Source organism: Oncorhynchus clarkii, chromosome 13 (genome assembly GCF_045791955.1).
Source record: "Oncorhynchus clarkii lewisi isolate Uvic-CL-2024 chromosome 13, UVic_Ocla_1.0, whole genome shotgun sequence".
Lineage (NCBI taxonomy): Eukaryota > Metazoa > Chordata > Actinopteri > Salmoniformes > Salmonidae > Oncorhynchus > Oncorhynchus clarkii.
Genome location: NC_092159.1, coordinates 8,315,601 through 8,328,344, shown reverse-complemented (window position 1 = coordinate 8,328,344; position 12,744 = coordinate 8,315,601). Strand labels below are relative to the sequence as shown.

General features: G+C 49.0%; 1 protein-coding gene across 1 annotated transcript; it reads right to left on the bottom strand.

The window, feature by feature from the left end:
* Window positions 1-5,934: 5,934 nt before the first annotated feature.
* On the bottom strand, window positions 5,935-12,327 carry LOC139423690 (lipopolysaccharide-induced tumor necrosis factor-alpha factor homolog). Its single transcript, XM_071175301.1, has 5 exons — window positions 12,228-12,327; window positions 11,996-12,085; window positions 10,853-10,921; window positions 6,710-6,857; window positions 5,935-6,156 (listed from the first exon to the last, which is right to left on the bottom strand). Exons 1-5 carry the CDS (start codon window positions 12,325-12,327, stop codon window positions 6,051-6,053), a joined length of 513 nt encoding a protein of 170 aa, XP_071031402.1. The 3' UTR covers window positions 5,935-6,050.
* Window positions 12,328-12,744: the final 417 nt, after the last annotated feature.

Sequence of the window (12,744 nt, the reverse complement as noted above, 5' to 3'; positions counted from 1 at the left end):
GCTCTTATCCAGAGCGTTTTACAGGAGCAATTAGGGTTAAGTGACTTGCTCAAGGGTACATTGGCAGATTTGTCACCTAGTCATCTCAGGGATTCGAACCAACAACTTTTTGGTTACTGGTCCAATGCTCTTAACCGCTAGGCCACCTGCCACCCCCAAATACATTCATTCAATCAATCAACTGTTACAATCCCATATTAATAGTGGAATAATCTATCCCCACTTTCTTGTCCTCTTCCGCCCGACTGTCTCCTCCTGGCGGAAGGTTTCGAGGACAGGTTAAAACACAGGCTGGCCAAGCACAGCAAAAGTAGTGCACTATATAGGGAATAGGGTGCAGGGTAAAGCCTCTTAGCAGAAACCTATAAACAGAGACCTATATTCAATACAAGGTGAAACATCTTCAGAAGAATCAAATCAAAGGGGGAAACTAGAAGGCAGCTAGAGCAGGTATGCTGAGAGGAGAGGAGGAGGAGGGGAGGAGGAGGAGGAGGGGAGGAGAGGAGGTGGGGGGGAGGAGGAGGAGGGGAGGAGGAGGAGGAGGGGAGGAGGAGAGGAGGAGGAGGAGGAGGGGAGGAGGAGAGGAGGAGGAGGGGAGGAGGAGAGGAAGAGCGGAGGAGGAGGAGGAGGGGAGGAGGAGGAGGAGGAGAGGAGGAGGGGAGGAGGAGAGGAAGAGCGGAGGAGAGGAGGAGGAGGAGAGGAGGAGGAGTTCTGAACACAGGTGAGTGTCAGGTCCACGTAACCGCTGTCTCCTTAGTTTAGTGAGTGTCTTGGTCCAAAATGTCACCCTATTCCCTGTGTAGTGCACTACTTTAAACCAGAGTCCTATGGGCCCTAGTGCACTACATAGGGAATAGGGTGACATTTGGGGACTGAGACAGGACGTCACGTAACAGAGAAAATCCATGACTCAGCCGCATGCTGCTTTCTCCTTATACTGACATGGGGGTAATCCCCAGTCTGTGACCGTGTGTGTGTGTGTGTGTGTGTGTGTGTGTGTGTGTGTGCGTGCGTGCGTGCGTGCGTGCGTGTGCGTGCGTGTGTGTGTGAATAAGATTACATGGACATGGGGGACCTGGTCCTAGATCAGCACTCCTACCCTGAGACTGTTTATTAGTACAGACCCTGTACTGTACTGAGAGAGTCGTTACCTGGTCCTAGATCAGTACTCCTACCCTGAGACTGTTTATTAGTACAGACCCTGTACTGCACTGAGAGAGTCGTTACCTGATCCTAGATCAGCACTCCTACCCTGAGACTGTTTATTAGTACAGACACTGTACTGTACTGAGAGAGTAGTTACCTGATCCTAGATCAGCACTCCTACCCTGAGACTGTTTATTAGTACAGACCCTGTACTGCACTGAGAGAGTCGTTACCTGGTCCTAGATCAGTACTCCTACCCTGAGACTGTTTATTAGTACAGCCCCTGTACTGTACTGAGAGAGTCGTTACCTGATTCTAGATCAGTACTCCTACCCGAGACTGTTTATTAGTACAGACCCTGTACTGCACTGAGAGAGTCGTTACCTGGTCCTAGATCAGCACTCCTACCCTGAGACTGTTTATTACTGAGAGAGTCGTTAGGAGCAGTGGTGTTAATGAATAGACAATAGAGTTCTGTAAAGATGCCGGTAATAGAGGCTAAACATAGAAGGTTCCTGTCATCATCTCCAGTAGCACACACACACACACACACACACACACACACACACACACACACACACACACGTCAGCAGTGCAGATTAGTGTGTCTAATAATGTCTCAACTAGCCTAGTAACAACATGATGACCTGAATGAATGGGGCCAGTGACGGACCACAAATTGTCCCAGGTATTTCGGCCCATTTTGTTCCTCTGGGCCCCCACATCGGGCCATTTTCTTCCTCTGGGTCCCGAGACCGGGCCTTTATTTCCCTTGAAGCCCCCATTATAAGCCAAATAATGGTCATTCTGCAGAAGAAGAAAAAACTATTCAGACCGGCCCACTAAGCTACAGATGGACCTGCCCATCTGGCATTTGCCAGAATTGCCCTGTGGCCAATCCGTCCCTGAGTAGGGCTGAGCAGGAGAGCTCTGGGTGAATGGACTGATATGGCTTTATACAGTGTTGGGTCTTTCTCAATCTCAAAGCACTTTGCGTTAGTGCAACTCAACTCCAATGTGTAGCAATGTGTAATGTGTAGTGAGCCGAAAATCAAATCAGTCAATTTCAATGACCATGTATGTCAGTTAACAATACTTAAACAGTTAAATCAATTGCAAATCGGGAAGTAAGCACCATGCAACAAGTGTGAACGATGTCAACCTCTGAGCAAAGGAGGGAGAGGGAGAGAGAGAAAGAGGGGTAAAGAGAAAAAGGGGGGATAGAGAGGGGAAGAGTGTGTGAGAGAGGGGGGAGAGAGTGAGAGGGAAATGGGGAGAGAGAGAGAGGGAGATGGGGAGAGAGAGAGCGACAGTCTGAGACAGAGTGAGAGAGAGAGGATAATGAATTTGAAGGAGTAGAGTGCTGGCTTGGTGAATACCTCGTCATTACCCTGCGGTTGTGAAGTACGGGACATCCCATAATCCTCCCTTCACCCTCCCTCCCTTCCCCCTCCCTCCATCCCTTCCCCCTCCCTCCCTCCCTTCCCCCTCCCTCCATCCCTTCCCCCTCCCTCCATCCCTTCTTCTCTCCCTCCATCCCTTCCCCCTCCCTCCATCCCTTCTTCTCTCCCTCCATCCCTTCTCTCCCTCCATCCCTTCCCCCTCCCTCCAACCCTTCTTCTCTCCCTCCATCCCTTCTTCTCTCCCTCCATCCCTTCTTCTCTCCCTCCATCCCTTCTTCTCTCCCTCCATCCCTTCCCCCTCCCTCCATCCCTTCTTCTCTCCCTCCATCCCTTCTTCTCTCCCTCCATCCCTTCTTCTCTCCCTCCATCTCTTCCCCCTCCCTCCATCCCTTCTTCTCTCCCTCCATCCCTTCTTCTCTCCCTCCATCCCTTCCCCCTCCCTCCATCCCTTCTTCTCTCCCTCCATCCCTTCCCCCTCCCTCCATCCCTTCTTCTCTCCCTCCATCCCTTCTTCTCTCCCTCCATCCCTTCTTCTCTCCCTCCATCCCTTCTTCTCTCCCTCCATCCCTTCCCCCTCCCTCCATCCCTTCTTCTCTCCCTCCATCCCTTCCCCCTCCCTCCATCCCTTCTTCTCTCCCTCCATCCCTTCTTCTCTCCCTCCATCCCTTCTTCTCTCCCTCCATCCCTTCCCCCTCCCTCCATCCCTTCTTCTCTCCCTCCATCCCTTCCCCCTCCCTCCATCCCTTCTTCTCTCCCTCCATCCCTTCTTCTCTCCCTCCATCCCTTCTTCTCTCCCTCCATCCCTTCTTCTCCTTCTTCTCTCCCTCCATCCCTTCCCCCTCCCTCGATCCCTTCTTCTCTCCCTCCATCCCTTCTTCTCTCCCTCCATCCCTTCTTCTCTCCCTCCCTCCCTTCTTATCTCCCTCCATCCCTTCCCCCTCCCTCCATCCCTTCTTCTCTCCCTTCATTTCATTAATTCGCTCTTTCTCCTGTCTCTTTTTTGTAAAGCTGGGAGGTCGACGTTTTGATCAAGCACACGCCAGTACACACACACACACACACACACACACACACACACACACACACACACACGCAGCATAGTAGGTGTGAGTGTGTAGAGGGGCTAGATAGCTTGGACATTACTCTAGGTCAAAGGTCATTGTGGGTCATTCTGAGGTCATCCTCTCCTGTCTGACCTCTCCTTAACCACTTACTTACTAGTGATTGGCTGTTTTGAGATGTAACTTGTAAACAGTTAGTACAGGAAGTGATTCATTTGTCCATATACATTACTCTCTCGGTCTCTATATATATATATATTTATCTCTTTCTTTCTCTCATCCCTCTCTCTTTCCCGCTCTCTCGCTGTGTCTTCCTTCTCTCTCTCTCTCGCTGTGCCTTCCTTCTCTCTCGCTGTGCCTTCCTTCTCTCTCGCTGTGCCTTCCTTCTCTCGCTCTCTGTCTCTCTCTCTATCTCTCCAGCCAGAGAACCTCTCAGCACCATATAGATAAGGGCCAGTATTCATAAAGCACTGATGATCTAGGATCAGTTTGGACTTTAAGATCATCATGAATAACATTACATGGACTCTGAGACTCTTAGTGAATATAGGCCCAGATCAGTCCAATCCAGCTCTTCTACTCTGAGACTCTTAGTGAATGCAGGCCCAGATCAGTCCAGTCCAGCTCTTCTACTCTGAGACTCTTAGTGAATGCAGGCCCAGATCAGTCCAGCTCTTCTACTCTGAGACTCTTAGTGAATATAGGCCCAGATCAGTCCAGTCTAGCTCTTCTACTCTGAGACTCTTAGTGAATACAGGCCCAGATCAGTCCAGTCCAGCTCTTCTACTCTTCTACTCTGAGACTCTTAGTGAATATAGGCCCAGATCAGTCCAGTCTAGCTCTTCTACTCTGAGACTCTAGGTGAATATAGGCCCAGATCAGTCCAGTCCAGCTCTTCTACTCTGAGACTCTTAGTGAATACAGGCCCAGTCCAGCTCTTCTACTCTGAGACTCTTAGTGAATACAGGCCCAGATCAGTCCAGTCTAGCTCTTCTACTCTGAGACTCTTAGTGAATGCAGGCCCAGATCAGTCCAGTCCAGCTCTTCTACTCTGAGACTCTTAGTGAATACAGGCCCAGATCAGTTCAGTCCAATCCAGCTACATCATTAACACCACTACAGGTGGTTTGGAGGTGGTGTGGTTCATGTGGAATAGCACCACCATGTGGAATGTGTGAGTGTGTGTTTCTGAAAAAAATAATACAATGACCATTATCATCTCCGAAAGTCATTATTGAGAGCTGTGCCATCAGAGACTCTGGGTTTGCGCCCAGGCTCTGTCGTAACCGGCTGCGACCGGGAGGTCCATGGGACGACGCACAATTGGCCTAGCGTCGTCCGGGTTAGGGAGGGCTTGGCCAGTAGGGATGTCCTTGTCTCATCGCGCACCAGCGACTCCTGTGGCGGGCCGGGCGCAGTGCGCGCTAGCCAAGGTTGCCAGGTGCACGGTGTTTCCTCCGACACATTGGTGCGGCTGGCTTCCGGGTTGGATGTGTTGCTGTGTTAAGAAGCAGTGCGGCTTGGTTGGGTTGTGTATCGGAGGACACATGACTTTCAACCTTCGTCTCTCCCGAGCCTGTACGGGAGTTGTAGCGATGAGACAAGATAGTAGCTACTAAACAATTGGTAGCCTAGTAGTTAGAGTGTTGGACTAGTAACCGGAAGGTTGCAAGTTCAAACCCCCGAGCTGACAAGGTACAAAATCTGTCGTTCTGCCCCTGAACAGGCAATTAACCCACTGTTCCTAGGCCATCATTGAAAATAAGAATTTGTTCTTAACTGACTTGCCTAGTTAAATAAAGGTAAAATAAATAAATAAGTTGGGGAGGAAAAGGGGTAAAAAAAAACACACAAAAATAATCCTTGTTAATTCATCAATCATTTAAAGTAAACAACCAATCAATAAACTTGACCGTTATTCATTGCAAAGAACAATGCGTTCTGTGTTAATTGAAAAACTTCATTACAATCAGTATAAAACCTATTAAACTGGTCTTGGCATGTGTATGTCTGTCTACTCTTTAACCTGTTCCCCCTAATTAGGGGCAGGTTGGCATTTATTGTCATGAATCTTGCCCCGGAGGCAGCTCTGTAGAGGGGTCACTAGCTGGCACAGCCACAAAGTCATCAAATATAACCACACTGCTGACCATAATACCTAACCTTAACCTGAAATTAAGACCAAGAAGCACATTTTGATTTCATGAATTTTTACGATAGAGTAAATGACGACTATAATAATACCCCGTCACACATTCCCAGTACATGAAAAGCTGGTACTGCAGCAGTGATTTCAGCGACAGACAGTAGAGGAGCCCATTGTCTTTCCAATCCTGGTGCATTCAACTGGGTTTGCAGTTTCCCTCAGAGGGTCAACACTACTGGAATAGATTAATATAGGTAAGGATCACTTTGTGGCAGGTGTCTGGTCTAGGTCTGTTCACATGCGTTTGTGGATGTAGATCACTGTCTTGCAGTTGGGGCAGCGGTGTTCTACGTCCTTACAGGAGTCAACACAGAACGGAATCCATGAGAATATCATGCACCTAGAGAGAGGGGGGGGGGGGGGGGGGACAAAGAGAGAGAGAGAGGATATTCAGTGTGTGTGAGAGAATAAAAGCTACAACAACAAAAAAGCTGTGTATTCCTGTATGTGCGTGTGTGTGTGTGTATTCCTGTATGTGTGTGTGTGTGTGTGTGTATTCCTGTATGTGCGTGTGTGTGTGTGTGTATTCCTGTATGTGTGTGTGTGTGTGTGTGTATTCCTGTATGTGCGTGTGTGTGTGTGTGTATTCCTGTATGTGTGTGTGTGTGTGTGTGTATTCCTGTATGTGCATGTGTGTGTGTGTGTGTGTGTGTGTGTGTATTCCTGTAGGTGCATGTGTGTGTGTGTGTATGTGTGTATTCCTGTATGTGCGTGTGTGTGTGTATTCCTGTATGTGCATGTGTGTGTGTGTGTGTATTCCTGTATGTGCATGTGTGTGTGTGTGTGTGTGTGTGTGTGTGTGTATTCCTGTAGGTGCATGTGTGTGTGTGTGTGTGTGTGTATTCCTGTATGTGCATGTGTGTGTGTGTCGGCCCGTGTGTGTGTCAACTCACAGGAAGCAGAAGAGGGCTCCACAGATGAGCCAGGTGAGCAGTCCAGGGGTGTGTGTGGTCTCTGTCAGAACCGGGACCTGACAGTGGGGACACGTCATCTGGCCGGGTACGTCTCTTAGCAGCGGCTGCTGTATCACCACCTGGGTTACTGCAGAGGGAGGAGAATACTGGTTAGAACCAGATAGAACTGGTCAGAACCACCACCTGGGTTACTGCAGAGGGAGGAGAATACTGGTTAGAACCAGACAGAACTGGTCAGAACCACCACCTGGGTTACTGCAGAGGGAGGAGAATGCTGGTTAGAACCAGATATACAGTGGGGCAAAAAAGTATTTAGTCAGCCACCAATTGTGCAAGTTCTCCCACTTAAAAAGATGAGAGAGGCCTGTATAATTTTCATCATAGGTACACCATCAACTATGACAGGCAAAATGAGAAAAAAAAATCCAGCGACCTGGCGGATTTGGTGTTTTTTCCTGTTGGTAGCCATCCGTTCCTGACTGCGGAGAACTCTTGTACTGACACCTGGTCCGAACAGGGTGGCCAAACATAATCTTAGCTGGAGACATCCCGGTTGTGGTGATACAGCGGTAGGCTGCCAGGGATGGGTAAACTCTGGTTTTCAGTGTGCCAAGGCTCTTTTCAATGTCTGGATTGCCCTCTCCACTAAGCCATTCATGGAAGGGTGCTAGGGGTGGAGGTGATGTGGCGAATACCATTGGTTGCCACTCATAAAGATGGCTGCATTGTCTGATGTGACAGTATGGGGAAGACCATGAGTACTGAATACTTCCCTGAGATGCTCAGTTGTTGTTGCTGAGTTTGCAGTGTGGACTGGAAAAACTTCAAGCCATTTTGAGTGAGCATCTACAGCCAACAAGAACATCTACCCAAGGAAAGGCCCTGCATAGTCAATGTGAATGCAAGTCAAGGGTTTTCCAGGCCACTCCCAAGGGCTTATGCTAGAGCATTTCATACCTGCTGGCAAGTAGCACAAGACTGCACCTGCTCTTCCACCGCTTTGTCCAATCAGGACAGTGGACACACCATTGCTCATGGACTAAGCGGCTGACTTTCCCAGCCACCACATGTGCACTCTTGCTGTGGCATTCTGGGTACTCCTGGGTGCGACTCGTGGAGTTCTTCCAATAAAGTCTGACATCCGTGTGATGGCAGCACGAAGGCCCTAAAGCAGCACGAAGGCCCTAAAGCAGCACAAAGGCCCTAAAGCAGCACAAAGGCCCTAAAGCAGCACAAAGGCCCTAAAGCAGCACGAAGGCCCTAAAGCAGCACGAAGGCCCTAAAGCAGCACAAAGGCCCTAAAGCAGCACGAAGGCCCTAAAGCAGCACAAAGGCCCTAAAGCAGCACGAAGGCCCTAAAGCAGCACGAAGGCCCTAAAGCAGCACGAAGGCCCTAAAGCAGCACGAAGGCCCTAAAGCAGCACGAAGGCCCTAAAGCAGCACGAAGGCCCTAAAGCAGCACAAAGGCCCTAAAGCAGCACGAAGGCCCTAAAGCAGCACGAAGGCCCTAAAGCAGGATTTCTGTCCTCCATCGAGAGTTTGTTTCTCCTTTTAAAATATGTCTGCAACTCCTCCGTAGGACAGTGGACACCCCATTGCTCCTGGACTAAGTGGCTGACGTTGGAGAGAAGAGGGTCTCTTACAATCCATTTCTTCAGTTGGCGATGATCTATTGGAGCTGTTTGGAGCTGTTTCAGCAAGCCCACCAATCCAGGGGGACATTTGAGGTCTTTGGACATGTCTGGAAGCCGCAGCTCGCTGAGACCATCAGCATTGGCGATGGAGGGGCCTGGTCTGTACAGCAACTCATATTGGTATTGAGCTAACATGAGGGTCTTTGGAGTTGCCCGGAGGAGGATGGGTGTATGTTCTTCAGCTCACCAAGGAGCCCTAACATGGGCTTCTGGTCCATTTGGATGTTGATGTGGCGTCCGTGCGCATACCTGTAAGATTTCTTGCAGTGGGGTTAGGACAGAGGCCAGGTTAGGAATAAATTGGCCATAGTAATTTAACTTTGCAAGGTAGGCCCAAAGCTCACTCACATCCAGAGTTTGAAACCCATTGGTAGGGACTTTGTACCCCAAGTACTCCACTTCAGGGGCCAGGAAAACACACTTTGATTTCTTCAGGAGAAGCCCTGTGCTCTCCAGACTTTACACTAATCTTTCAAGTTTCTTTTTGTTAGTGGTCTTCCTCCATGACACCGGTGATAAGGATATCCTCCATCTATACAGTAGTGTGCATCTATACAATAGTGTGCTGTTAACAGATTCTCCATTGTTCCTTGACAGATCACTCAGGCAGAGGAGACACTAAACGGAGGGCACGTGTACTGAAACAGCCCCTTGTCGGTGTTAATTCTAGCCACTTTGCAGGATTTTTCAGCCAGCACCAACTGCTGGTATGCGTGAGACATGGGCAGCTTGGAAAAGCATGTCCCACCAAATAGCTTTGTGAATATCTCCTCTATCGTTGGCAGTGGGGTGCTGGTCCAGCCTGGAAGCTACATTGGCGGTCAGCTTGTAATCTCCACAAATCCTGATATTTCCATCAGGCTTCATTACTGGGACAATGGGGGCAGCCCACTCAGAGTAAGAGATTGGCTAGAGAATTCCAGTGGTTTGGAGCCTGTCGAGCTCTGCCTCGACCTTCTGTTGTAGTGCGAAAGGCACTTGGTGGGCTTTTGCAGAAGCGTGGTCAAACGGATTGGTCCACCTGCATTTGCACTTCAGTCTCTTTTAATTTTACAAGTTTGTTTATTGTTCCCTCTATCCTTACCAGTCTCCCAGTCCCTGCCACTGATAAGCATCCCCATAGAATTATGCTGCCATCACCATGCTTCACGGTAGGGATGGTGTTAGATGGGTGAATGCACTTTGCATTCAGGCCAAAGAGTTCCATTTTTGTTTCATTAGACCACAGAATATTTTACCTTATGTTCTCAATCTTTCGCATGTCTTCTTGCAAACTCCAGACGTGATGTCATGTGCCTTTTCTCAGGAGGGGCTTGTCTGGCCAGTCTCCCATAAAGCCCACATTGGTGAAGTGCTGTAGAGACTGTTGTCCTTCTGGCAGGTTCTCCCATCTCAGCCAAAGAACTCTATAGTTCTGTCAGAGTGGTCTTTGGGTTCTTGGTCACCTCCATGACCAAGGTCCTTCTTGCCTGCTCAGTTTTGTCAGATAGTCAGCTCTAGGCAGAGTCTGGCTACTTCCATATTTTTCTATTTCTCAATGATGGAGGCCACTGTGCTCTTGGAAACTTTCAACGTTCTAGAACTAGTTTTCTACTCTTCCCCAGATATATGACTCATCACAATTCTACCTCAGAGATCTACAGACAGTTCCTCAGACTTCATGGTATAGTTTCTGTCAACTGTGTGACATTATATAGACAGGTGTGTTTCTTTCTAAATCATGTCCAAACAATTGAATTGGGCACTGGTGGATTCCAATCAAGTTGTATTGACATCCCAAGGATGAACAAATGAAATTGGACATACCTGAGCTCAATTTGGAGTATCATAGCAAAGCCGTGTGAATACTTATGTAAATGAGTTATTTCTGTATTTTTTTAATATCTATATTTTTTAAAGAATAATCGACAAATATTGGACAATCCAGGTGAGCAAAGCTGTTTGAGACTTACCCAGAAAGACTCACAGCTGTAATTGCTGCCAAAGGGGATTCTAAAATGTATTGACTCAGGGGTGTGAATACTTATGTAAATGTAAAATTTCTGTATTTCATTTTCAATAAATTAGCTAAAATATCTGCACTACTCAACACTTGTGTGCATCTGGCACAGATAACCTGGCTTTGTTTACTTCACTCACAAACTCACTAGCTAGCCGTCAAAATCGAGACTCTGTCTTCACTACGTTGTGTCTACAGTCTGCTGGTCGGAATTAGCTGTAACCCCGAATCATCAGACAAATGACTTTTGTTATTGTGAGAATTTAGAAAAATGATTGAAAATATAATTTCATTTTTAAATTGGCTTTTCATAACAGCTATTTTGATTAAATAATCACGTCACTGTGTGTGTGTGTGTGTGTGTGTGTGTGTGTGTGTGTGTGTGTGTGTGTGTGTGTGTGTGTGTGTGTGTGTGTGTGTGTGACTCACCCCCAGGGGTGTTTCTAGGTTGTGCCATGCTGTATTGGGGAGGTGGTGGGTACATGCCGGCTTGGGGACCTGATCAATAAGGGATAGATAAATACATCAATACACTATCATTTATCACAAACCCAGGGATACAGAGTGGTTGGCCAGCATTATGGGAACACAAACCCAGGGATACAGAGTGGTTGGCCAGCATTATAGGACCACAAACCCAGGGATACAGAGTGGTTGGCCAGCATTATGGGAACACAAACCCAGGGATACAGAGTGGTTGGCCAGCGTTATGGGAACACAAACCCAGGGATACAGAGTGGTTGGCCAGCATTATGTACCACCACACAGGGATACAGAGTGGTTGGACAGCATAATGTACCACCACACAGGGATACAGAGTGGTTGGACTACATAATGTACCACAACCCAGGGATACAGAGTGGTTGGCCAGCATTATGTACCACCACACAGGGATACAGAGTGGTTGGACAGCATAATGTACCACCACACAGGGATACAGAGTGGTTGTCCAGCGTAATGTACCACAACCCAGGGAGACAGAGTGGTTGGCCAGCATTATGGGAACACAAACCCAGGGATACAGAGTGGTTGGCCAGCATTATGGGACCACAAACCCAGGGATACAGAGTGGTTGGTCAGCCTTATGGGACCACAAACCCAGGGAAACAGAGTGGTTGGCCAGCCTTATGGGACCACAAACCCAGGGATACAGATTGGATGGCCAGCATTATGGGAACAGAAACCTAGGGATACAGAGTGGTTGGCCAGCATTATGGGGACACAACCCCAGGGATACAGAGTGGTTGGCCAGCATTATGGGGACACAACCCCAGGGATACAATGATGCTCATGACATCTATGGCTATCGTAACACACTTCCAAAACGCTTAATGAAACACTATTGAAGGGAGTTGCTGTCCAGTAACATTTTAATTTACATGAAGAGTAAGGGCTGGTTTCCTGGACACAGAATAAACCTAGTCCTGGTCTGAAAAGCATGCTCAACGGAGAATCTCTATTGAAATAGCTATTTAGTCTAAGGCTTAAACTGTCCCTAAGAGTATCAGTGTAGATCTGGTCTCTCACCTCCCTGGAAGCCAGGCTGGGAGGGGTAGGCTCCACCCCTGTCACCTCCCTGGAAGCCAGGCTGGGGGGGGTAGGCTGCACCCCTGTCACCTCCCTGGAAGCCAGGCTGGGGGGGGTAGGCTGCACCCCTGTCACCTCCCTGGAAGCCAGGCTGGGGGGGGTAGGCTCCACCCCTGTCACCTCCCTGGAAGCCAGGCTGGGGGGGGGGGGGGGTAGGCTCCACCCCTGTCACCTCCCTGGAAGCCAGGCTGGGGGGGGTAGGCTCCACCCTTGTCACCTCCCTGTAAGCTGTAGGTCGCTGGGGGGCCGGGGTAGGAGGGAGCTGGGATGTGCTGGGGGGATCCATACTGACCTCTATACTGCTGACCATTCTCCATACTGTCGGGGTAGGGGAGTGGCGCCCTAGGTTGAAGACATCCAGGTTATCACAACATAATAATTTCATCCGGAAGCGTTTGAGAGAGAGAGAGAGAGAGAGAGGAGGGGGAGAGATATATGGGGGGGTGGCAGAGTTGAGAGAGGAGGGGGTAAGGTAGTGAGAAAGAGAGGGGGGGGAGAGAGGTGGGGGGAAAAGATAAGTCAGGTGGAAGAGAGAGAGAGAGAGATATGGGGAGCAGAGAGAGAGAGAGATAGGGGGAGCAGAGAGAGAGAGATAGGGGGAGCAGAGAGAGAGATAGGGGGAGCAGAGAGAGATAGATAGGGGGAGCAGAGAGAGGGGGAGCAGAGAGAGATATAGGGGGAGCAGAGAGAGAGAGAGAGAGGGGGAGCAGAGGGGAGAGAGATAGGGGAGCAGA

Bases quoted from the DNA above. Each gene is read 5' to 3' on its own strand.
- LOC139423690 (XM_071175301.1), bottom strand. From the start codon at position 12,327: ATGGAGAATGGTCAGCAGTATAGAGGTCAGTATGGATCCCCCCAGCAC. The intron at 12,086-12,227 runs GTGACAAGGGTG...GCTTCCAGGGAG, and splicing joins GACCTACAGCTTACAGGGAG to GTGACAGGGGTGCAGCCTAC. The intron at 6,157-6,709 runs GTGAGTTGACAC...CCCTCTCTCTAG, and splicing joins GGAGCCCTCTTCTGCTTCCT to GTGCATGATATTCTCATGGA.